Below are 26,531 nucleotides of genomic sequence, written 5' to 3'. Positions count from 1 at the left end.
CTGGAGGAACTACATCTTGAGGAATGACAGACAGGCCACAGCAGCCAGGAGTGAGGCAGGGCCCATGGGGAGGGCTTGCTCACTGCAGTGAGGAGACAGCAGCCCAGCCTGCTCAGCCCCAGTGCTCTTCCACTGCTTCCTCACACATTTCATGGCAAAATCAGGTTGGGGTGTGTGTAAATAAATTAATAAACAAAGAAGCAAACAAATCCACTAAAAATCTTCAAGGTCCTCTTTTCCTCAGGGAAGTGGACATCACCCCCCTTTTCAACATTTGTAGCAACTTCTATTTTACCAGCTTATATACAGAAACACACCTCTTCCATCTCAGACACTGATGAGAAACATCAAACCAGATTTCACTGTATATTTAAACAAAGAGTATATAACAATTTCTGTGAGAAAAAAAAGTTACTGCACAAACATCTAGCTTTCAAATATATATAAAGTAAACTGTAACAGTGCCTGAAGCACAGTAAGAAAAAAAGGGACCACTTCCTTAATCGAATGACTCAGCACACAAACCCCTTAAGTTTATGTTTTGTTTTCTTTTGTTTTTCAATAGACATCTGGAAAGCTGGATGACATCTCCTGCACCATTAAGGGCTGACCCATCTGCTCACTCAACTGGTTATGAACTAAGAAAGCAACACAGTACTGAAACAGAGAAGGGCAGGCAGGACGAAGCAAGCAAAGGATCTGAAGAAAGGCCTCAAAACTGACAATAGGGAAAGTGCTGTATTCCACTTCAAACATGAAGCACCACCTCTTCTACTCCTAGGTATGATAATGGTTAACTACCACAGTACTTTTTGTATTGGCAACACAGCTGTTACCTGGAATGCATGACAATACACATCCAACCAAAATATTAAGAGATTTCTCCTAGAAATAGACCATTTCTGGAAGTAAACACAACTTTGCCTTTTAGGGTTTACTTTTTTTTGTTGAATATCATCTGTTTGGCAACTCTCCCAGAAGGGCTAACACAGCCAACAGCAAAAACATCTATGTCTGTAAGTAAACAGCTTTCCACTACCTAAAGTGCTTCAGTAAATGGCACTTTTTGATGTTGATTTGGGTTTTTAAGTAATTCAATGGGACATGGGCACAAACATAATGCACACTATGACTTGAAGAAAATTCTTTGCTCAATTATTTTTTTAAAATAATCAAGCTAACAGTCCAGAATATTGTGAGGTGACAAGTTACGCCAGTGGACACTGAGGCATTAGCTTTTTCAAGGCAGGTAAAGAGGTGGAGAAAGCTAGAGAAGCAGTATAGTGAATTACAGCATTTTTGTAACTACACAACATAAAGTATTAGCTGATTTGATGAGGAGGTACTAACAAGACTTTGTTAAAAACAGAAGGAAAACTTATGAATTTCCTCTCATTATATGGAATCTATTTAGCACTTCTCAAGTTCATTAAGTGTTCTATTTAGAGGTGGACAAAACATTGGAGCAACACTCTCCAATGTCTCTAAACAAATCTATAGTTTCAAGATTATTTAAGTGTACTTTCACAGCTGTACCTCTACGTGTTAAGTAATGCAATACTAAAATGTAAGTTAGAACCACCAATGTATTTATCGACAGAAAATATGGGTTTGGTCTTAAACGCCTCTGCCTTTCGTTTTAATTAACCTATGGGCAAGCCCTATCACACAGTGAAGCTGTAGAGCATTCTTCTGGGGGCAACATATGGACACGCCATGTATTTCTGGGGGGCCCGAAACAGATTTGCACGAGCCATAATTTTTTTTTTTTGTAAGCGAGAGCTTTAAACTGCACATAAAACCAACCCCGAAGTCCCGCCTCAAGGCCGCGCAAGGCCTGCCTAGCAGGCCTGCCCTCCTCCTGCGGCCTCGCTGTGGAGGCCAGGCGAGGCCTTTTACCCGTCACCGCCGCTGCGCACGTTCCAGCCGGCACGAACAGGGAGTGAGCTCCACGAGCATCCGCCCCTTCTCATCCTGCCCCGCCGGGGCAGGCGCCGATCACTATCGGTGAAGAGCGAACAGCCGGCGACAGCGGCCACAGCGCCGCTGCGCCTGCGTGCCGCTCCCCGTCCCAGCGGCCGCCATCGCGGCAGGCCCGCTCTCCCTCCTGGTGCCGGGCGGCAGCGATGGGGGAGCCGGGCTGTGCAGAGGCCCTGGGTGCGGTGTCCGCGCTGTGGCCCCGGCTGGCAGCTCTGGGCCGGCGGCTGGCGGCGTCCGGGGGAGCGGGCAGCGACGGTGAGAGGCCACAGGAGAAGGGGGATGGGGTTGGGTTCTGCCCGGCTTATCGGGGCAGCTCCGCCGTCTGCTGCCGCCGCCCTGTACAGCGTCTCGGAGCGCAGCGAGACGGGCCTGGGCGTAGAGCCCGCTCTGGGACAGCGGCTGAGGGCTCCGCGCCTCCCTCCTGCAGGAGGCCTGAAGTGAGCGAGTTGTGCCTGTAAATGCACGACTTCTTTGAGAATAGAGTGTGTGGAATTGGTTTTGAAGCATCAGACCACAGCCATGAATTCCCTTAAGCAGTGAAAGATGTAGTTTGACAGGACCGTGGTCCTGTTGGAATGCTGTATTGAGCTGCTCTTGTAGATAGCGCAAGGGAGGATAAAGCTTACTCTCCCCTTTCATTTCATGTGGCAAGGCTTTGAGTGCTTTCCAGCGCTAAGGAAGCATTGTGTTCCTCCTTCAGATACCTTCTTAGCAAAGGGCTCTGCTACTCTGGATAAGTTGAAGGACTTCCGTAACGAAGGGAAAGAACATCCTTCCACGCTTTTGCAGCTCTATACACAGGTAGTATGTGTAAGGCCTTAAGAGCTTCCTTTCAAGAAAGTCTGCTGTGTAGGATGTGAGGGTTGGGTGTAGGCAAGAGGGGGTACCAGAAGGAGATCTCTATAACCTGGTGTCTGCAATGCGCATCTATGAAATGTAGGACTGCATTTGTTTCAGTAAGAAGGTAACTTAGAGTTGGTAATAATCGTGCTGGGCCTGAAGGTCAGAAAGGGGTCTGAATTTACATTCACTGTCAATATTCTGAAAATATTTCTTTCTTCCAGCATTTGTAACCTAAATGTGAAAAAATACCTTAAAGTCATAAAATTCTGTAAACTTTATCAAGTTTGTATGTTACTGCACACTACTATCTGATTATTTTGGTGGTAGCATTTTTACATTGTTTATCTTCTTGCTTTCATAGGCTGTCTTAGATATTACATATTTTGAGGAGAACCAGCTTGTGGATGAAGATTTTCCAGAAGAATGCTCCTTGCAGAAAGTTAAAGAACTTACTTGTATTCTTTCAGAGCCAGAAGTCCTAGTGAGGGAATGCAGCATAAATGAAGAAGTGAGTACTGATACTATTCGGCCAGAGAATTAGCTTTGCAGTATTTTAAAATAAAAAATCTGAAACAGGATGGCAGTATTTGTGTTTTTGATGGGCAGTATTTAAGATCTTTTGAAAATTTTTCAAGTCTTATTTGTATTTAAATTCCTGAAAATATTTTTTTCACAAACAACTTGTTCCATGCTCACATTTTTTCTTGCTAATATTTCATGATTCTGTGTGCTTTTGGCAGTTGAAATCCAAACTGTTAAGCTTGTGTCTGTGACTGTTGCTGTCAAGTACAGCCTCTAAAGTTAGCGGCTTAATATAATGCTATTTGTATATATAAGTATGTATATGAGTAGTTCAGGTGTTTTTCGGGATTAGCCTAGTTTGTTGGATTTTATTTCAGCCAGTGAACATCCTTGGTGCAGAGTTGTTAGAATGTCTTTACTGGAGAAAAGGAGCCCTGCTTTACATGTATTGTCATACAGCAAAAGAAAGGAGTGAATGGCTACAAGAAAACACTGCCATATTTAAGAAGGTAAAGGAGATTGAAAAGTTCTATAAGCATGTGAATACAGTTTTAAAATTTGACTATTTGCTTTGAAAATACAGCTTCTTTTCCCCATCCCTTCCCCCTTTCCTCCCCCTTTAAATAGTGTTTGGGGAAATTCATAGCAAGAAATATTTCTGGCTGTCATTAAACTAATTAGAACTTAGTTTTTGCCTTTTCTTGTTTTAACTGTCCATAGTGTCTTAATGATGGAGTTCATTACCTGATGAAGATGCTTAGCTTTAGATGCCCTCTTCAGCTATATGAAGATGTCTCACTTCAAGATAAAGACTCAGCTAGATTACTCAGTGAAGGTAAAAAAACCCCCGAACAACTCCAAAAAACCCGTGACCCCAAGCTCCTCTTACTAACTGCTCTACTTTATGAAATGCTTTGTTGCACATTTTTGTTGTTCGACTTCATTTGTGTTAGAAAACTGTCACTTTTTAAAACAAAACCGATGAAACTAATAAGGTGGCAGCAGTGCCTTGTCCAGTCCTCTCCCTTTTCTTCTTGACTCACAGAATTTAGGAGATGGCAGTGCTCATTTTCTCTGTGTTTTTGAGTGCACCGGAGGAAGGCAATCTGAGGCAATGAATGTTTTATGCACAGCATGAGTGTTTTACAGCCATCCAGTTAACTGACAAATGTTGAAAGCACGATCATGACAGCAGATGGTGCTACATGTTCTTGTATTGGCCTTCCTGTTTACATATAGGGGAACACAGACACAAGCACTGAATTACTGACTTCACACAGGTGTATGTACAGAACTGGTTAGATTTGGCAAACTTTTAGTCTCTCTATATGCACTTTATGGAGCTTTATGTGAGTTGCATTACTATAGTACACGTACATGAGGATCTGTGGCTGCATGAGTGTGGTGCAGGAGGAGGGGATTTGTAAGGCTGGCGCTGAGGACATGGTGTCCTCATTGTACACACTCAAAACTAGCTGTATTCTAGCTATGGGTGTTGGACCACTTTCTTGCTTAAATTCATCTGAAAGTGGCATTGCTCCATTAAAGCTCCACAGACAAAGCCAAGTTCATTAACTCTTTTGTAGATTTATTTAGCAGGATATTTTGATTTTTTTTTTTTTAATTTTTTTTCAGTGACCACGGACACACATGTGGCTTTCTATTACAATATACAAACTGCTGCTGATTGACCTGAGTTAAGATGATCATCAAACAGCATCATCTTTTAGGCTTGAATTGGGGGAGGCAAAGAAGTATTCTAAAATAAATATGCATAATCATGCCTGTCCTAAATGGATTGTAAAGAAATACAGAATTTTTTTAAGATAAATAGGTAAACAGACTTATGAGAACAACATTTGTATGGCGGGCTTAAGACTTTAGCAGTATGGAAGGGCAAATGGATAAAGTAATGATCAAGGACTTGATCCAGGTTCTCTTCTGGGCAGTGTCAGCCATCCCATGGTTAAAATTTGGGGGGTTTTGGTGTACCTCATTAATAGGCTATTTGGATGTTTTTTCTTTTCGGTGTTACTGAAAAAAGAAACTGAAGTTGTTAAGCTGTGTACTTAGAACAATAAAGTCCTTGATCTAAATTGCTTTTGCAGGTGTATTTAGTGACACTCACTTACTGGCAATGATGTACAGTGGAGAAATGTGCTACTGGGGACTGCAACACTGTGGAGAAGGGAAGCAGGAAAGCCTTGAGACAACAGATCCTGTCTCTAACAGTGACCTGGGTTGCAGATCAAAGGTGTGGCTGGATTTCCGAGAAACGGGAAAAAAAATGTTAGAGAAATATGTGGCTGCATGCGAGGGACCTTTAAAAGGCCAAGGGTGGAACACAGCAGCTGCAAAACAAATGTTGTGTTACCTCATGAAACCCCGCAACTGAAACAGGCTGCGCTGGAAAAAATCTTGTGTCTGAAGAGCTCGTTTAGAGAGCTCACTGCTTCAGGATCTGACCATCCTTCTTATCAAAACTTACACTTGCATTAAAAACGGGCATTTAGAGGACTCCCGGAATACAGGTCCGTATTAACCATTCCTAAAGCAAAACCACAAACGACTGCAATGAGCTGCCACACACGGAAGACCGCCTGTCTCTCCGCCTCAGCGCCGGCGCGATAGCTCAGAGGGGCGGTGGCAGAGGCAGTGGGGCTCGGTGCGATGGCGGCTGGTGGAGCGGCGGAGCGGGGCGGGTTGGAGGCTGCCGTGCTGGGTCGTCTACGTATCCTTAGGGAACGGTGGAGGCGAGGGACCCGAGAAGGCGGCGGTGCCGCCGCGTTCGCGAGTCTTTCGCCTCCTTCGTTCCCGGAGGAGGCGGAGAAGGTGAGCGCCTTGCAGACACTGCCGGTGAGTGAGGCCCGGTCAGGGGTAGGGGGGGAAGCCTCTTGGATCTTAACTGCTCGAGTCCCGGGTTATTCAACCGCTGCTCTCGACGATTTTTAGATCGACGTGCAGCTGAACATCATGTCTTATCTCTCGCCCCAAGACTTGTGCAATTTGGGAAGCACGAGTTGTTACTGGAGGGCTGCTGTGCAAGATCCGTTGTTATGGAGGTATTTTCTCCTGAGGGATCTCCCTTTTTGGACATCTGTTGATTGGAAATCACTCCCAAATGTCGAGGTTTTTAATAAAGCCTTTTCAGAGGTCAGCGATAATGCACTGTATGATTACATGGCACTGTAAGTATCTTCATATCCTCTTGCACAACTTACTACAGCAGTAATAGTCAGCCCAGAGGCATGTTTCATATTTACAGCAGTAACACTCTGTGCTCTAGGCTACTGCTTAAATATTTGATGGGTCTGAAGTCCACTGTTTATTTTAAAAATAACGGTTGCCTGTTTTTGTTCGGCAGTTTGTTCAGCTCTTTTTGTTTGGAACAAAGAATGTAAAATGTTGGAACAGTCAAAGCTAATGTTACAAAAAAAATAAAACCCTCTGTAAACTGCATGTTTATTATGCCACAGAAATAACTGTCCTCTCAGAATCTGTGTGTACTGTTAGTCTTGATAATGATGTGTTCTTCACTCTCAGTACAATGACATGATTTCTTACTTTAATAAAAGTACTAAGGAGTCTTTACAGCAAGTGGAATGAATTTTATTTTTTTTTATCTTACCTTGAAGACCGGGGGGGGGCAAAAGAAAAGAGGGTTTCTTTGAATGTGCACAGAATAACAAGTAGTGCTTTAGATCAATAGCTGTAAGACTGTGGTTTCAGCTAGTATAGTTGAAAAGTGTAACAACACATAATGTGTTTGGATGACTGAGCAGATCTCTTAAATAGATTAGTTTTTGTGGTGGTTGTTTTGTTTTTTTGTTTTTCTTAATTGTTTTGATTACAGGTTTTTTACGACCTGATTTCATGAAGCTGTTGCTTCAGGATAACTGCCCTGACCTCTGCAATCTCTGTGCTTTTCATCTGTATGTTTTTCAAGCAATTGTTAGGGGAAATCCCATGGTCAAGGCTGTTTGAAGGTAAAGGGGCCCAAGATAGTTGGTTGGCATTCAAGGATTGCTTTTTTGGAGCTCAAGATCAGAGCATCCCGACACGTAGGAAGTCAAGGAAGAGGGCCAGGAGATCTGCGTGGCTAAATAGGGAATTGCTGGGCATGCTGAAGTGGAAGAGGAGAGTTTACAGGTCATGGGAGGGGCTGGCCACTTGGGAGGAATATAAGGCTGCTGCTAGAGGATGTAGGAAGGCAGCTAGGATGACTAAGGCCTCCTTAGAATTAAACCTGGCGAGAAGGGTCAAGGACAGCAAAAAGAGCTTTTCAAATACATGGCAGACAAAACTAACACCAGAGGCAATGTAGGCCCACTGATGAACGCGATGGGTGCCCTGGTGACAGAAGATACAGAGATGGCAGAGGTACTGAATGCCTTCTTTGTCTCTGTCTACTCTGCTGCAGGCAGTCCTGAAGAGCCCTGTACCCCTGAGACCTCAGATGAAGTCAGGTCAACGGAGCGGTTTGCCTTAGTTGATGAAGAATGGGTTAGAGACCAGTTGAGCAATCTGGACATCCATAAATCCATGGGTCCAGATGGGATGCACCCGCGGGTGCTGAGGGAACTGGCGGAAGTCATTGCTAGACCACTCTCCATCATCTTTACCAAGTCTTGGGAAACGGGAGAGGTGCCTGAGGACTGGAGGAAAGCAAATGTCACTCCAGTCTTCAAAAAGGGCAAGGAGGAGGACCCGGGTAACTATAGACCGGTCAGCCTCACCTCCATCCCTGGGAAAGTGGTGGAACACCTTATCCTTGGTGCCATCTTAAGGCATATCAAGGATAAGAGGGTTATGAGGGGCAGTCAACATAGCTTCACCAAGGGGAAATCATGCTTGACCAATCTCTTAGCCTTTTATGAGGAAATAACACAGTGGATGGATGATGGCAGAGCGATGGATGTGGTCTACCTTGACTTCAGCAAAGCATTTGACACAGTCTCCCACAGCATCCTCATAGCTAAATTGAGGAAGTGTGGTCTGGATGATCGGGTAGTGAGGTGGACTGTGAACTGGCTGAGGGAGAGAAGCCAGAGAGTTGTAGTCTATGGGGCGGAGTCTAGTTGGAGGCCTGTAACTAGTGGAGTGCCTCAAGGGTGAGTACTGGGACCAGTATTATTTAATATATTCATCAACGGTTTAGATGAGGGAATTGAGTGTACTATCAGCAAGTTTGCTGATGACACTGAGCTGGGAGGAGTGGTTGACACGCCAGAAGGCTGTGCTGCCATCCAGCGAGACCTGGACAGGCTGGAGAGTTGGGCAGGGAGTAACTTGATGAAATATAACAAGGGAAAGTGTAGAGTCCTGCATCTGGGCAGGAACAACCCCAGGTTCCAGTATAGGTTGGGGAACGACCTGTTAGAGAGCAGTGTAGGGGAGAGGGACCAGGGGGTCCTAGTGGACAACAGGATGACCATGAGCCAACACTGTGCCCTTGTGGCCAAGAAGGCCAATGGCATCCTGGGCTGTATTAGAAGGGGGGTGGTTAGTAGGTCGAGAGGGGTCCTCCTTCCCCTCTACTCTGCCCTGGTGAGACCACACCTGGAATATTGTGTCCAGTTCTGGGCCCCTCAGTTCAAGAAGGACAGGGAGCTGCTGGAGAGAGTCCAGCGCAGGGCAACTAAGATGATTAAGGGAGTGGAGCATCTCCCTTAATGAGGAAAGACTGAGGGAGCTGGGTCTCTATAGTTTAGAGAAGAGGAGACTGAGGGGTGACCTTATTAGTGTATATAAATATATAAAGGGGGAGTGTCACGAGGATGGAGCCAGGCTCTACTCAGTGGCAATGATAGGACAAGGGGTAATGGGTACAAACTGGAACACAAGAGGTTCCACTTAAACTTGAGAAGAAACTTCTTCTCAGTGAGGGTGACAGAACACTGGAACAGGCTGCCCAGGGAGGTTGTGGAGTCTCCTTCCCTGGAGACATTCAAAACCCGCCTGGACACATTCCTGTGTAACATTATTTAGGTGTTCCTGCTCCGGCAGGGGGATTGGACTAGATGATCTTTTGAGGTCCCTTCCAATCTCTAGCATACTGTGATACTGTGATATGTTACAGATGCGGGAGGAACATACCCAGAATTTGAAGTGCAAAATATCGTCTGATTTTGAACATTGGATTTAAATCTCTTTAGGCCTGAATACTGTTCAGCTGAATCACATATTGGGAACCACCTACTGCTGATTCCCATTGTGTCTGTGAGCACTTAATGGCTTTGCTGAGGTCAGCTGAAGCATCTCAGTTTGGGTGTAGGGGAACACATGTTTAAGGTTTCCTAGAACAAGTTTGTCCAGCAGCAGCCTACTGTGACCACAGAAGCAGAGACTGAAGCTACTTCACTAGGATGTCTGCATGACTGTTACCTCTTCCGTTTGATTACCAAAGCCTTTCCATGCCTTCCAGTTTCTGCATCAAATGAGCACATCATAAGCTTGCAGACAACACCTGTCTCACAACATGTGTTCTCTGTGCCTACAGGGGAAATGGTCATTTTTAGGTAGTGTCACCTAAATACGTTCAAAACCAGTCTAATTGAGGTTTGAAATGCACTCAGAAGTCTCATACTTTTTATATTGTATGTGACTCATCAGCTTGTATGTTATTTCACCAATTGTGTTCAGTGAGGGTGGGGAATTTGTAACTTTATTTTATTTTATATTTTAAAGTAAATTAAAAGATCCATAGACAGACATACTAAGGTATGAGAAGTCAGTATTTGGACTTCAGAAGGACTAATGCCTTTCCTGCTTGAAACCATCAGTTTGGAACTTCCATCATTTTCTATGTGCACTTGAGTTGTAACAAAGCATGAGAAGTGTGGGACCTGAATCAATTTATGTTGTTTGGTTAATATCTCTTTTGTATTTGTGTTTAATTTCTAGTTACGTCTATTTTACACAGATACAAAAAAAGCTGTCCCCAGAGCAGAAGAAGTTTGAAATCAAGCCGTCCCCGGTATGGGGCCGTCACTTCCTTTTTGCAATCACTGGTCACTCAGGCAGAACCTCGCTTTGCTATGTTTGGGCCAGGTTTGGAAGAGCTGGATGACTCTTTAGTACAAAAGATGATGACATGCCCAGAAATTCTGCTGCTGGCTGGCCTACCTCAAAGGCAAATTCATGGTAATGCTGTTTTTGTTTTTGGCTTTTTTGTTGTATAAATATAGCAGAAAAAACTTTGGGGAGAAATGGAGAAAAAGGATGCTTTATTCTTCGCTTGAAACTCATAATAATAGTAGAAAATATAATGGTAGAAAAATAATCTGTATTACTTTGGATAACTGCAGTAAGCGTTTGAGAGAAAATTATAGCTTCAGTGAATTTATGATTAAATTTGGACAATGTCAGAGGATTCATTTTGTTTCTTATAGTTCTATTTTGATCCTGAATTCCATGTTATGCCTGTTTTTGTAATAGATAAATGCAGACAGAACTTTATTTATGCACTGCCTGCAGTAAGTGGCTAAAAAACACATTTCTGTTTTTATACAAGAAGTCAAGAATGATCCTTTATATGATTCAGTATTTTGGTGTCAAATGGTTTAAATTTAGTTTAGAAGAGTTACAGGAGGAGGGAAGGATTTTTTTTCAATGTTTAAAAAAAATCGGCTTGAACATCTGTAATTTTATTTCAGTCCAAACCAGAGTAAAAAATTTCTTAATTTTAACTAGTGTTTCTTTCAGCACAGGAGAATTTTAATAATTACACTATGTGTAGAAGGTGTGAAAATACTGTTTTAGTAGTGTTATCCTTTTTCTCTCTCATGTCCTCTTCAATACAGTTTGTAGTAAATAGACTAGAGCCTTTCATTTCCCTATTTCAGCTGAAGAATGCAAGTCTGGCTCCTCTCTGATTTAGGTTTCAAGGTTCATTATAAGTATCAGAAATATAGAAATTCCTTCTTGTGATGTTTTAATACCATTTAATTGATTTTAGTTAAATTATTATATCAGTTAGAGCATGTATAAAATTTAATTGTAAAATAGAAAATATGCTACGCTTAACAGCAACACCATAGGCTTGGATGAACCCATTTTATACCATCACTGACATTTTCAGCCTACCACTTGGTTGAATTCAGCAACCAATTGGTTGTAACCTCATATAATCATTTTTCCCTGTAGGAATTGGATCAGGAGTCAGTTTTCAGCTTAATAACAATCAAAAATTCAATATTCTGACATTGTATTCAACCACCAGGTAAGATATGGTCTTCACCAAAAAAAAGAGTAAGTACAATTTCTAGTTTAGTTTATACTTTTCCTCATATTTTCATAATGTGATTTTTATGTGTGCGTTCACATGCATAGCTGTCTCTTACAATCTGAAGCTTCAATGCATATTGTCACTTTTTCCAGCTGTTAAATTTTCATGTGCGCATAATAAATGTCCATGAAAACTTTTTCCAAACTTTACACACAGTAAATTGCTATGACAAATACATGACAGGTGCTTCTGTCCCACTTCATGCATTGATTGAGTCCCTTCTGCAGCACTGTATAAACTCATCTGCGGGGTAGTTTCATATGCATCTTTCAGATTGCTAACCATCTGCGTAGGCACACTAGAAAAAAAAGTAAGGATGGGAGCAGGCGGGGAGAAAGAAAACTGTTTTGCTGGCTCAGGCTGTTTTCTTTCCCTCTCCTGTGCTGCCAGGACTCACAAAATGTGCTTTTTGCTTTCTCAAATAACCTGACTGCTGAAATAATGAAATATCTTTCAGTGTGGAAAGGAGGAGAGCAAAGGCAGAACAAGCTGTTGCTGTGAATAAGATGTTCTACCAAGAGAACAGCATCATAGGGAACCAGCAAGCCGTGCACTACAGTGTAATAGCTCAAGTGAAAAAGGTGTGCGAAGTAGTGGATGGATTCATTTACGTTGCTAATGCAGAAGCTCATAAAAGTAAGGGTTTTCTCTTTATCTATTCATATTTTGCAAATGATTGGAATGTCATAAGATGCAAAGAATGTGCAATACATCAAAATCCATGTTCTGATTCTTTAAAAATTTCTTCACTAATAGCTTTACTAATGCTATTTCCTCATGGGTTATCCAGTAAAAGAGGTTCCCTATCTGAGATACTCTCCCTCGTTTCCCTATCTGAGATACTCTCCCTCGTTTCCCTTTGAGGAGTTATGGCACTTTTTCTTGTGACAGATACTGATAAGGTTGCTATTTAAGCTACGGGATTAAAATGACCTAGATTAAAAACAAAGCAGACAAAACCAATAAAATAACAAAACAAAAAAAAAAACCCAAACCAAAAAACCCTAGGCATGGCTATTAGAAGCAGCCTGAAATGGATTGGTGTTGGCGTAATAGCCTTAATAGCCTCAAAATAGAACCTTCACCAGTAAAACTGCAGTAAAGACGCAATTGGTCCAAATCAGGGTAGTCCTATAAGAGGATAAGCCAAATACCTATTCTGATAATTGTCTTTATGTTCATAAACTTTAAATGGAGAGAAGGGGATTGCTCAGAAGAGAGTGAAAAAGAGTGAAGGAGAAAAGTATGGCCAGTGGGAAAGGGCTGCTGACTTTGCAGCGTTTATTAGTGGCTTATTGCAGTTTTGATCTCTTTGAGGTACTTGAAAAACACACAGATGCTGAGGATGGGAATAGGCTGCCTGTAGAATCCGTGGAGATCTTTTGATAATATCCAAGTATTACATGATCCATCTGTGTGATGACATGAACGTGGATGATCCACCCTTGGGACAAGGAAGGTCATGTCCCTTCCAGCCCTCTGTTTCCTCACCTGTGAAATTGTAAATTCTTGTAAAAAAGATAGTTCCTTGCGATTTGCATGTGTTTAATACTCTTGTATTTAAAAATTATTTCCTAGAGCATGATCGTCAAGAGGAATTGGCTCGTATTTTGGCAATGATTGATCCAGCCCTTGGGCCTCCATACAGACCTCTACTGGTTTTGTCTTGTGTCTCTCACACTGATGTGAAAAGAATTCCATGTGTTTACATGGCACATCAGTTGCAACTAAATCTGCTACATCGGCCCTGGATGGTACCTGCTTTTAAACCTTTTATTATTTTTTTTCCCATATCTCTGTGGCTGAAATTTAATTTAGGCTTGTATTTCTGAGCTGTACCTGCCTAAGCAAGTGTGCAGCTTTCAAAACTAGTACATGAGGTCTCCACTGAAGTGAAGAATTTTGTTTCTCTGGTCCCCTAGGATGAAGCATTAGCCTGGCTGAACATAGGGGAGCTAAGTGGCTTGCCCACTTACACACGAGAAAGTTAAGATGGACCCAGAATGTAAGGAAGGACAAAATGCTGGTCATGAAGAGACTAAAAGGAAGCTTCAGTTAATTTAAATATGAATTTTCTGAGTCATGATCCAGGGTCTTGGACACATGGTAGATTTTTCTGCCATTTTCAGGGCACAGTTAATTGTCACTTGCTTGATGAGTTTTTGACAAATCAGTTTTTACCTAGCATGTGAGGCCCTGAACCTGTTCCTTTATGCTTGTCAAGCACAGTATATATCAGTATGTCTCAGCCACACAAAATTTCTTTTTTGTGGTGTTGTGTAGCCAAAGAGTAATACTTAGTAAAACCCCCCCAAATTCTGATTTAATTCCTTTGATTTCATAAGGAAAATGTTTACAGGCTTTTTTAAAAACATACCTCTTTATACTGCGTTACAAAATCTGAGAAGAATGTGCATTGAATTGTAAAGCTAGCAGCTTTTTTACTTTTAAGAGTTATGAGAAGAATTTTTAAGTAGATTCTCATTCATAAAGTAAGTATAATGTTCCAGAATAGCTGATTGAATGAATAGAATTCACCTTGACACAAAGAATGAAAGGATTGCCTAATGGGTCTTGCAATTAATTTTGTACAGTAGTATTTTCTTTTTGTACCTAACTCTTAAGAAATCTCTTTTGTCTAAGGGACCATTAAACCAGTGATAAAAATTTAGACTTGGTATGAGTATTTCTCACTTTAAGGATAGATGGAGTGATGCTAAAATGTTAGATCTTGTTATATGTTATCTCTGTAGTCTAAGAGAGCTGGGGCTGTTTAGCCTGAAGGAGAGAGGTCTGAGAGAGGATCTTGCCAAGGGGTGCAAATGTCCTAAGGGTGGATATGGACAGGACAGGAACAGGCTCTTTTCAGTGGGGCCCAGTGATGAGAAAAGGGTCAAAAGGCACAAACTGAAACATGGGAAGTTCCACCTGAACATGAGGAAGAACTTCACTGTGAGAGTGATCGCACTGGAATGGGCTACCCAGAGAGGTTGTGGAGTCTCCTCTGGAGACACTCAGAACCCCCCTGCATACAATCCTGTGCAGCCTGCTTTACATGAAGCTGCTTTAGCAAGAGGGTTGGACTAGATGTGGTCACTTCCAACCCCCACCATTTTGTAATTCTGCGATCTCCACTGCAGCTTTTTTTATTTTCACAGGTGCAGGACACTGTAGCTGCAACTTTAGCTGGATTGCTAAATGGAATTGAGTGGCTCCTGGAAGAGGCAAATTGTAAAAATGCACAGTAATGGAACTGTGCATTGTTTTACTGTAGAGAGGTTTTGTGTCCTGACAGAGCACTGTTGGAGATTTTAAAGACAAACCTGCATGTATTTCTCTGCACATACTTTAATAATTAATGTTCTTCCAACTGTAGTCCTGAATTAGAAGTACAAGTAGGATTACCTGGATTCCAGCAGCTGATGCAGAAGTTATTTGGGGGGCACTCTGGGTGTTCTGTTTTTTTCTTTCTTTCAAGATGGGGCATTTAAGATTCAATCTCAGTATATCAATCTAATCTCTTCTGTAAGTATACCTAACACTATGGCACACATCGCTCATTTACTAAATACTTCTGGTGGAGATCTTGACAGTGACGGTTCCCAACCAAAGAAGATGCACTGTATGTTGTAGGGTGATAGGTTGACAGAAAGACACTATCTCTTTCAAAAGAGTAAATTCCCATGTATTTTTTTCCAGAAATAATGCTAAGACAAGAAATAGCACCTACACAATAAGTGATTCCAGACCAAAATTCTTAGAAGTAAACAAACAAGGTACCATATATGAGTTGTTTCTTGTTTGTGATCATATTTAGTAGCCAACCACAAAATACTTCAACTGATCTTCTGTTTTCTGTGGCAGTGAAATTATTATTTTGAACCTTTGATGTAGTGTGAAAATGTTGAATAGAATTGTTAGTGCTTCAGGACATTTATTGAATACATAGGACCTATCAGTTATTTGAGTAGTTGTGGTTTGAAATTTTCTACATGGTTACAAGTATTTTTATAAAAAGGACAGCAACATTTTAGAGCTGGAATTGCGTTTTCTCTGTTAACGTCATTTGGGATAGTTCTAGTCTTTGCCTTGTAAAATGCTTTTTGGATTTTTTGCCTATGCATTTGTTTGTTTTGTTCTGGTTTTCTAGGTGGTTTTTTGTTGTTTTTTTGTTTGTTTGTTGTTGTTTTCTCATCTCCATGGAAATACGAAAGTCTTACAGTCTTGTCTTGGGCCTAAATATATGACTGTATTCAGCTGTAACTGCCCTCAGTCTGGTTTATGTGATGCACAACACAGCTATGTCAGAAACATTCCCTTTAAGCATTTGAGAAATTTTTATATTTTTAAATAAAAAAAGACACAGGAACTGTGTATTTTATTTTATTTTTTAATTTTTATTTCCATCTTTGCACAGCTCGCCTTTCTAGATAATTTTGTATGTTTTCTAACCAGGACATAAGGGAGTTTCAAGGGAAAATCCATGGGAAGTTATAATATGGTAATTCTGTGTTTTATCCTTGGTTGCTTTTGTTTTGCGGATTTTTTTTTGGTAGGGTATGTGTGCTTTGCCCTTTAAAATGGAGAAGGCACAAAAGCTTGTAAGTATCTGGGGGAAAATTCCATGCTTTCTGGCTGGCTGTATGTGATTTTCCTGCTAGTCATCATAATTCCGTAATGATCTGTCTGTAGGGTGTTGAAACCAGCAACCAGTTGCAATGTTAACTACAACAAATACATTTTTTTAATGCAGAATCTTTCTTCTGCTTACTTCATAGGGAATAAATTAATTTTTAAAGAACAGTATTCCCAGTCTTTCTCAGTGTGTTAAGCCGCACATATCTTCACACACACATGTGCACACACACAATGTCTGCAATTATGCTGTCATAACAGATAACATTATAATTGTCATCATTAGTTGTTAATGAACAATACTGTTGTATGTTTTCTGATTAACATACAGTAATTCACTGTAATTTTAAATGGTCAAGATAATGTAGGGATTTTCATTTTTCTTAATCTAAAGAACATCAGTTTTATTAGGTTAAAGATAGGTAACTTAAAGAATTAAGAATTGCAAGTTTTAAGGATGCAACCTAGGAAACAAACCCAGGAAATCCTAGGTGCTGAGCTGATACTCCTCCAGCTACTTAGGAATTGCAGAGCTGATGGTGGAGTAGTTTGTGTGACTGAGTACTGCGGTGGATCAATGCAGACAAGGTAGATGAGTGTGTGTGCTGTGCAGATGAACAGCTTACATGCACAGAGGTATGCTATGGAAGAGGCAACCAGCCTGTTAAGAATTCATGTGTCAGATAGCTACAGCGATGGATGCACTGCAGATTTCACCTAGCACTATGTCTTAGATTTCACCTAAAAGCCTTCCTACTATTTAAATTCCCAAGTCTACTAGTTCAGAACTCTAAGTCAATTATGCTTGCCACTTAAATTTTTACGAATTCAAAATTAGTTTGATATGGAATTAGAACATCACTAAAATGTATTTTTAAACACGTGTATGTGTATATATGTATATATAATAGATTTGGGTTTGTATTTATCACAGTAAAGGCAACTGTGATGCATTTGTGTGAAATAAAACTGGGGGGGGGGGGGGGGGGAATCAGGATCTGGAGCCCAGAAATCTCCTTGTGATGAAGGATTCTAATGGTATTATAAAGAAAATCACTTTCCTGCCCACAGGATGTTTATCTAAACAGCATTCACAAAATAAAAGCAAAACGTGAAAATGGCAATACCTGTGATTTCTAAGACTGAATTACTGAGGCTTCACTTGAGCAGCTTTCCCAAAAAGAAAGGGGCTGTGGGGGTGCTAATTTTCAAGCCTTTGAAACTTCGAATTACCGAAGTGCCTGCTGCCATCTCAAAGGCAGTACGTGAGGGTACCTACCCAGCTCACAGGTCAGAGGCCGCAGCACATTGACAGCGTTCCCAAAACTTGTGGGGTTTCTCGCCATTTCTTCTAATGGAGTGGACCTTCGGGTCTAAGTAGGAGTGGCAGTGGGGACTCCGTGCTCCCCTACAGCTTCAGAGGGGAGTTGTGTTTCATTGTGTCCCACTGGATGGCACTGCTGGTCCACATCAGCCTCTGATGCTTTTCAGACAGCATCCCCGCACCACCCTGTGCCAAAACTGCTTGAAGTAATCAATTTATCCCTTCTCAGATACGGCAGAAGCAGCTGCAGAAGAGCCTGTGAGAAAATCAGCATGCTTTTCAAGGGCTTATAAACAGGGGATGTGCTGCCTATTCCTTCATGCTGGTGGGTATCAGTATCAATTTGTATGGTAGGATGAGTAGAACAGAAAATAGCTGGAGTCACTGTCAGGGAGCTGTATGGAAATAATTGCTGGTGTCATTTCAAGGTGATCGATACTTTGTGATTTATTTGTCTTTTGTGTCATTTTAGCACTAGTGGTTCTGGATAAGTAATTTTCCTCATGTATGAGAGTAAAGATATAATATTCCTCAGCCAGTTACAGAAGATGATATTATAGCCAGAACTTATGCTTAAATCTGCGGCCAAAGGATGTTTGCACACAGGCTGCTCTCAGTTCCCTTGAGAGGATGAAACTACAAATCAAGCATGCAGGCAGGTATATAGCAGAGATGTTCTACAGGTGAGATGGAGCAAACAGCAAAATAAAGTGGGTCTGGCTAGAGGGGTATATTTAAGAACCAGTGATAGACTATCCCCTTCCAGCATTATGTTTGCTACCTCTGTCCTTCTCAAGAGGGAAGTCACAGCTGATCGATTGGTCAGGCAGAAAGCCCTGTTTGTTTGTCCTGTGCAACTGCTTGCAGGTCCCAGTCTGAGCATTGCTGGCCAAGGTCCCTGGGCAGGTGCTCAAGCCTCTTGACCTTTTCTAGATTCTGTGTAGTTTATATCTCACATGCTGCAGCCTTTAAACCAGGCATCCTGCTCCAGACTGAGACCCACAAGTCCTGGGCAGAGGGGAATGAGCACTTGTCCTCAGTGTAGCCCAGTATGTGGTTAGCCTTTATCACTGCATGGGTACACTGCTGAATTCAGGTTCACTGGTTCACCAGGAGCTCAGGTATCTTTTGCAGAGCTGCTCCCAAAAGTCAGTCCCTGGCCTGCATTGGTGCATACTCTGTTCCTTCCTGGATGCAGGACTTCGCATTCATCTTTGCTCAACATCTGGAGGTTCCTGAAGCACCTGTTGGCCGACTGAATGCATGCAATCTTTCTGGCTGGCTGTGCACAAGGAGCCTAGTATCTCTGGGAGCACTGGCCTCGCACATGAGAGCATGCAGAATCAGTCCCCTGATGGGGAGAGAGGCATTCAGTGTTTCTGGAAGGTTGAAAACTATCAAGCCATCTGCTTCATCAAAAAGGTTGAACAATGCAGTATTAAAGCCTCAAATTCCATGGTTTGACAAACTGGGAGATGATGGCTGTGAGTATGCAAAGCTGATATTGTTCCAGAAGTACATTTCACCAGCCTCTGAAAAGTGTAGCATTGTGAAATGATCCTGGTGACAACACAGAAACACCTACTGTATTCACTAAATTATTTAGTACTGCTCTGCAAAATTATAACAATAAAATAAACTCTCTGTTCTCAGCAATCACAATCAAGGAACTGAGTTAGATAGGGAAGGACCGAGGGGTAGGGCTGTATTTCTTTATCAGTAATTTTCTGTTGTAAAAAGATACAATTTTAGTGTAGCATCTTTCATGTCTTCTCCACAGACTTGAATTACAAAGGCAAGCCTACAGCCTGATGTCAGGGGAGACATGTTCTACAAATGTGAGCATATAATGGCTACTCACCAAGAACAAAGCCAAGCCTTTTTCTCTACTTTGAATCAAATCCAGCTTGTCTTATGAAAGGTTTTTATACAGGTTTCCTAAGGAAATGAGTTTAGAAACAGCAGTTGCTTAGAGAGTTCTCCTGTAAGAGTGATAGTATTCACAGCCAGTTAACTTTGAAATTCAACTGGTTTCTTCTTATATTTTGTGGAGATTTAGAGCAAGTAATTTAAATTCACATGAAAGCAATAGTTTAACTTGCATATGTGCTATACATTAAATTCTGTGGGATAAATTATTTCAGATTTTGCCATGAATTGGAATCAAGAGGATTTAAGTAAATGAGTTGCCTGAGAATCCTCATTTTAGAATATAAACTTCATTCATCATGTCCAAACCTTGCACAACAGAACATAAGGATACACTGACACAGATGCACATTATGCTTCTTTTAAAAAGCACAATTTATTTGCAAGACGATAAATGCAAATTACAATTTTAACTCACAAAAATCTTAAAGAATCTTGTATCTTTTTCTGCAATTAGAGACTCAAATTTTGTAAAAACATAAATTATTGAGAGCAAAGTAGCTAATTACCTGATTACTGCTACATTTATGTAAAATAAGATGGGCAACGTGGTTGAATTGTGCTCTTAAATTCAGTCATCTTTCAGTCTTTTGTTGGAAAGAATTGCTGCTGAGAAAATATCAGTATCCTTCTTTTTAGCTGACAGACTTAAACTGCTTTTGAGCTCACTAAAACCAAAAACTTCCACTAAGTATTTATGTGTTTTAATTTGCTTTTCACCACAGGAAGTGAGTTGATGTACATCAGCTGGTGTACAGACACACAATGACACATTTTTTCTCCTAGCAATTCTCTCACCAGTTGTTCTAGTCACAAGTAGCTAATAACTTAGAAATAAATAAGCTTAAGGAAGTATTGGGATAAAGATTTTTGAGAGTATCTTGGTATGCTTGAGTATGCAGAGGCATAAAAGGAGGCATTGGAAACTGCTGCCACAGGAGCCAACAAGATTCATGGTAGGCACTCAAAATCACCAAAAATGGAAAATTCTGCCTAACATCTCAACCCTCAATACTGATATTTTCACAGTGTCCATTGTCTATGGGTGTCCCTACTGCCACCTGAGTCATCTGCCATGTCTCACATGCTGAGTACTGTCTTGTCAGCTCCTGTCTCACTTTCTCCCAGGGGTATACTCCGTGTGTCTCTGATCTCTAAGCAGTACAGCACAGCAGTTTCCTTCCTGCTCTATTATTCGGTGCACCAAATTCATTTCATTGACCTGACCCGTGATTTGCTGAGCAGATGATCCTGAAATCAGGAGTGGAAGAAAATGCAGAACTGAGCCAAATCCACAGAAATGTCACAATATCCTGTGAAATTCCTGAAGTCTGATCTTGTATTCCTGGTGAAAATGTTGCCCAGGCATTTCTGTGCATTTGTACCTTACTAGTTCAATTTCTTCCAAGGTGAAATGGAGATATTTGGATGCTGGAATATCAGTGTTGTCACACTGCTACCTTCATGGCAAAAAGGCCAGTTTGCTCCAGAGGCACTTGCAATCATACTGAGAGAATGTCAGGCTGCATATTTATCTGTGTGCAGGTAGAAGCTGGCATGACAGCTAGGGCAACACTCCTAAGAAAGGGTATCTTTTCCTTGACTCCTCTGTGAAATACCTTAACAGACTGTCCACATTTGAAAGCTGCCTTCCGTTATAGAGTGAATTCAGGACCAATTTGCTGTTCTCGAAAAACTGCAAGTTTATTACTGTGTAACTATTCCAAAATAAGAGCACTTTGTTCATTCAGACTACACCAGAACAACATACTTGCATCCTGGGAAAAGAGCATCTGCACACTGGGTTTAACTCAGGGTTAAAATGTTATGAAATAGTTCCAAAATAAATTAATGTATGGTAAGCCTTAAGTAATAATGTCCTGTAAGCTAAACAAATATTGTATTTCCAAAATACAAGTGCAGTTGAGTTAAATCTTTGAATTAGGTCTCTGTGTTTCTTCCTGGGTCATTGTTTGACACACTGTGATCACAAGGGTCCCGTGAACCCTGTCCTGTGGCCCATGCAGGCCATGCTTGTACTGTACATCAGCTGCAGCACATCCCAGAGAGACATACTGCAGCACTGCTCACAGCTTGACAGCCCTGGGTGGTTGCTTATTGTCAAGAGAGTGCATTGTGAGCTGTATGTTTGTGGACCCAGGTCCAGAAGGCGCAGCTTGCACAGTCCATCAAGGGTGACAGCAAGCCATAACAAGGAGTAACCTGGTCTAATCTCCTCTGAGGTGCCAGACTACTGGATCCCACTGAATATCTAAAACTTAGTCATAATGATAGTGAGCCAGTGCCTAAACAGAGCATTGACATAGCCTGGATCCACTAAAAGTGTGTTCCTTCTGGCTCAAGTTGAGAGGGGATTGGGATCCTCTAACTTGTTACTCCAGATTAAGGAATCATTAAATAGTGTGTCACCCCACCACCTCCCCTTCTCTCTTTCTCCCCCCCCCCCCCCCCCCCCCATTTATCAGCAAGGTTTCTAAAGATAGGTTTTCATCATATAACTATTCAAGGGTAATTAAGTAGTACATTGTTGAGATTATGTAAAGTTAGTAACACACAGTTCCTATACAGAGAGAAAGGGGGTGTATGGGAGGGAGAGGAAGAGAGAGAGAGAGAGGCAGAGAGGGGGGCAGAGACAGGGAGAGAGATGCATCCCCAGTGAGAATTTTTGAGATTCTGCTTTACTTTAGCATATTGCAACATCACTGCTCCTAAAGAATTTGGTTTATGATATTTAATTATTTTTTGCTTTATCTCTTTGAGACAGCCTGAAAGTCTTGGGTAAAACAGTGCTGGAGTCTCTTCCAACTAATACTCTGCTGTTGTCTGGACACTGGCAATATCGTGTCTTGCTCCTTGCTATCAGTCACACACAGAGGTCACAGTGCTGTTCCCTCCAGAAAACTACCCCATTGTTTGCAGAATAACAAGGCCTTCCAGTACAGACTGTTTATTTTAAAGTCTAGGACATCAGAGTGGGTTTTTGTCATAAATGTGATGAGGTCAGTGTTATTACTCCTTTAATATGCTTAATATGCTCTAGAATCTGACTACAGATTCAAATCCTTCAACTACCACGTATGTGGCAAGGGTCATCAAAGTCAAGAGTACTCACATGCCTTAAATTTAGTCTGTGATGTTTTGCAAAATGAGTGACTTGGTTGCCCTTTAGAAATTTTAAGGGATATATATATGTAGATGTAATAATTTATCAAATTTGTTCCTTGTTCAGTTGAAGTATTGTAATCAGATTGATTTTGAAGCTTTATGTTTAGGTTCAGCTGGTTACTGGCATAACTCGGTCAACAGCATAATGAAGAATCTCTCTAACCAGGGGTGGCTAGAAGAACTAGGTTTAACAATAAACAAAAATGAATTAGCAGTATAATTTTCTGCCAAAGGACATAAATCAATACCAGTAAGGGAAAAAAAAATCTACTCAAGTCACTATTCACTGAAGACTGTTTACTTCGATTCAAGAGCTGAATGCATTTTTATTGATCTGTGCATGGACCCTTTTTCAAGTAACAATCATTCTCCCCTCCCTCCCTCCCTGCTTCCTTCCCTTCTTCCCTCCTTTCCTTCCTTTCCTTCCTTTCTTTTCCTTCCTTTCCCTCCCTCCTTCCCTCCCTCCCTCCCTCCCTCCCTCTCTTCCTTCTTTCCTTCTCTCCTTCCAACCTTCCTTCCTTCCTTCCCTCCTTCCTTCCTTCTTTCTTTCCTTCCAACCTGCTTGCAATGGGTTTGAATAGAGTGGACATAGGTGTATCACATTCTCCATATCCTCAGCATATGTACTCTTCCAGCACTCAGTATCCATGCTTCACACTTGTCCTCACAACTCCTCTGACCTTCTTCTTTCTCCCACCACACCTAATCCTGGCCCCACAGTGCCAGGGAGAGCATAGATTATCCGTTCTGATTCTCCTCTGTCTCCATGCAGAGTGTGTCTGACTTCTCAGTACCAAGGTTGGTGAAATCCAGGAGGGCTTGACCTGCCAAACCCCAGTCCCTCTTCCTCCTATCTCAAGATATCCTGGTTGTTATTCAGTTCTAACAGTTGCCTTTTAGATTGAGCTTCGACTTTCTGCCATTACCTGTACTTCTCAGAATTGCACCTTTCCTGGGCTTTCCAGACTTTCCAGTTTTCTTTTCCTTCTTTGACTGCTCATCATACCTCTGTCTGTTTCCTCAAGTATCTCTTTATCATTTACATAAGGCCATCAAAATGCCTGTTGTGGGTCAGCTATCATTTCCAGCAGATAGATGTATCATCTACAGTGGCTGGACATGAAATGTACTTTCCTGGCCCCCAGCTAGTCATTTTTGCAGACATTCTGAAGCAATCATGCTATCTTTGCATTTATTATCGGTAGTAATTTATCGTCTTTCCCCTTTTTTATACGGCTGTCTCATTTCCTTTTACATGTTTTTGAAGCCAAGCTCATCTGTTATCTCTTTGTCTAGGTGAATCATGGTATCTCTTTATCAATGTCTCTGGATCCAGATTTTATTTTTATTTCTGCAGCACCTACTGTTCTCAGCCGGACACATTGGAGCAATATGTGCAAGGTACTGTTCACACACAAAGCAGCAAGGTAAATCTTAACTCCAGTGCACTCACCGTTTAATTATAAGATGAGAAACAGAGGTAGATAAAAGTAAGTGGGAGTGCTTGGGTGGGATGAGAGTGGATGGCTCTGTGCAGCGATACAGACAACTCAATAAAACCAGTTTTAAAGACATTTTCCTTTACTTACCCACTTCCTTTCTGATATTGCTTTATGTAAACACTCATCTCCTCTATGTTTCAGGATTGTTCATTTGTTAGTTATCTTCATGGTGGCTTCTTCCTCTTTGCAAAACCAGATTGTGTAAACTTTCATTGCTGCTTCTTTCATTTTATTGAGAAGAATCAAATCTTATTTTCCTGTTCACATCTCTAAATTGGGGGAGTGCAAAGAAGCTGGAAACTCTACCACCTAAAAAAAATCCCAACTTACTTATGTTTGATAACTGAAGAGTGTCTTTTGAAGTGTTCTATCTGAATAGACCTTACACAAATTCTATAATCCACTCTTTTGATGATCATCAGTTTTAGATATTACATGAGGAGAGCCATTTCATATACTGCCCTTGAAAAGAGCTTGTGGGTTTCTGGGCCATGTGATGATCTGCTGGCTAATACGAAATAATAAAAACTGAAGCTGGAGACTTAAGTGAAAACATGAGCTGGAGGCTGGGAGAGAAACTGAGTAGTCTAGACATATTTTTTTTCTGTGGTGCTGCTCTCAGATTCACTGAATTCTTAGAATTTAAAAGGCAAACAAAATCAGACATATTTCAATGCATGTCTGATCAGAGTCTTCCCTCTCAACTCAGAATGAAGTCTTATAAAAATATCAGACTGACAATCTCTTACTTTCTATTTGCTCTGTAGGTAAAAGATCAGGAAATAGATTTTTATTTCAAAAAACTCTGTGAGTTATTTTAACTATTGTATCAAATGTGCTAATTTCATATGAAAATATAGCTTTCTTGAACACAAGAAAATTACTTTGTACTCCTAAAAATAACTGTGATACTCCTAATTAAAGCTACTCAGTAAAGAAGTTAGAAATACATTCTCATAAGGGTCATACATGAATTTGTCCTGTTGATTTTTTTTTTCCATTTATTTTGTTAAATCCAGAAGAAGACTTTGGTTATGGTCATTTTCCCTAGAGCTAGCCAAACAAGAAAAGGGTGCAGAAAATATTGGAAAATGAATTTTAAATATGTGGTAACAATTTATCCATTGTCTGCAGGCATTGTGATGGAAAGAATATGCATCTTCGAAACTGTTTATGGAAAACAGAATATGGAAATGTTGGGGCAATGTGTAATAGCAGACAGCACCTCTCAAATTAAGGATCAACAGCCAGATATCCACAGGCTTAAAGTTCTATCTTTCTAACAGAATTTTACACAAAGTGATCAATATTTCTCTCCTTATTGACACTGAGAATATCACTGCTGTCTAATTAGTTCTGTATCTGCTGCAGAAATGACAATGGATGTGCTTATCACTGAGAAAAGAGCAGAAAACACAAAACCAAATAGCTGCCACTGTGGTGACACATAGAATCAGAAAATGTTTTGAGTTGGAAGGAATCTTTAAAGGTCATCTAGTCCAGCCCTCATGTTGCAGGGGGAATACTAATAAGCCTGAACAGTACCACTGGAGAGAAAAGACCTCATATTTCACAGAGTACTGTAAAAAACAGCCTCAGTACTTGAAAGGGATCATTAACAGTATGGCAAGAGGCAATTCAGTACCGGCTTTGCAGTACTTATACCAAGTGTTTTCTTTCATTTACCTAGAAGTAAAAAAGAAACTTTAAGAGTTTGAGATTGGTATGCTTATTTCTAAATGTAAAAACAGCAGTGCAGCAATATGGGGAACATTTTGCTTTTTTTGTTTTTACTCAAGTACAGCTGCTCTTGTGTGACTAGTGGCAGAATTCACCATAAAAATAGATTTAACTACTTTATGAATGCTTACTATTTCATATTGATTACTGGTGGTTTAAGCCAAAAGTTGCACCATTTCCACCAGACCAATGAATATTATTAAATCCTAAAATTAATTTTGAGTAAAACTTGCCACATAGTTACAAAAAAATAGAAAGTTTTTTTTTCCCCTTTTGTTCTTCCCATACAGCCCGGTATGTTAGACAGTATGGTCTAGCTTAGGCAATTTGGGAAGGATGCAAATAAGATGAACTGGAAGACAGAAGGTGGAGAATAAGTTGGACAACTTTTCTCGTGGAGGATAAAGAGCTAAAGGTATATCCTACCTGGAGGAGGATGTTTGTTTGTTTGCTTGGTTTGGATGTTGTTATTCAGTTATTTTGTTCTTAGGTGTGGAGATACCTAAAATTAACTATTTTAGGTGTGGAAATACCTAAAATAGTTGTGCATACCTAAAATAGGATGGGAGTGCAGCATTATTAA

At 41.0% G+C, this 26,531-nt stretch overlaps 2 protein-coding genes across 4 annotated transcripts; both read left to right on the top strand.

Moving 5' to 3' along the window:
• Window positions 1-1,982: 1,982 nt before the first annotated feature.
• RIMOC1 (RAB7A interacting MON1-CCZ1 complex subunit 1) lies at window positions 1,983-5,860 on the top strand. Of its 3 annotated transcripts, none has more exons than XM_061469462.1 (6): window positions 1,983-2,235; window positions 2,681-2,781; window positions 3,185-3,331; window positions 3,723-3,854; window positions 4,066-4,180; window positions 5,454-5,860. In XM_061469462.1, the coding sequence occupies exons 1-6, from the start codon at window positions 2,127-2,129 to the stop codon at window positions 5,738-5,740; spliced, it is 891 nt and encodes a 296-aa protein (XP_061325446.1). In that variant the 5' UTR covers window positions 1,983-2,126; the 3' UTR covers window positions 5,741-5,860. The 3 variants fall into 3 exon arrangements, with proteins under 3 accessions (XP_061325446.1, XP_061325445.1, XP_061325447.1); XM_061469461.1 differs by having other exon boundaries at window positions 2,681-2,784; XM_061469463.1 differs by lacking the exon at window positions 3,723-3,854 and having other exon boundaries at window positions 2,681-2,784.
• A 154-nt stretch (window positions 5,861-6,014) lies between these two features.
• On the top strand, window positions 6,015-15,729 carry FBXO4 (F-box protein 4). The gene is made up of 7 exons (XM_061469459.1): window positions 6,015-6,201; window positions 6,298-6,533; window positions 10,268-10,488; window positions 11,491-11,566; window positions 12,090-12,268; window positions 13,211-13,386; window positions 14,791-15,729. The coding sequence occupies exons 1-7, from the start codon at window positions 6,016-6,018 to the stop codon at window positions 14,878-14,880; spliced, it is 1,164 nt and encodes a 387-aa protein (XP_061325443.1). The 5' UTR covers window position 6,015; the 3' UTR covers window positions 14,881-15,729.
• Window positions 15,730-26,531: the final 10,802 nt, after the last annotated feature.

Source organism: Pezoporus flaviventris, unplaced genomic scaffold, assembly GCF_033815535.1.
Source record: "Pezoporus flaviventris isolate CSIRO_AGI_PZ_B2104156 unplaced genomic scaffold, CSIRO_AGI_Pfla_v1 ptg000057l, whole genome shotgun sequence".
NCBI classification, from domain to species: Eukaryota; Metazoa; Chordata; class Aves; order Psittaciformes; family Psittacidae; genus Pezoporus; species Pezoporus flaviventris.
The sequence above is the reverse complement of the archived record's forward strand: the minus strand, read 5'-3'. Positions and strand labels throughout refer to the sequence as shown.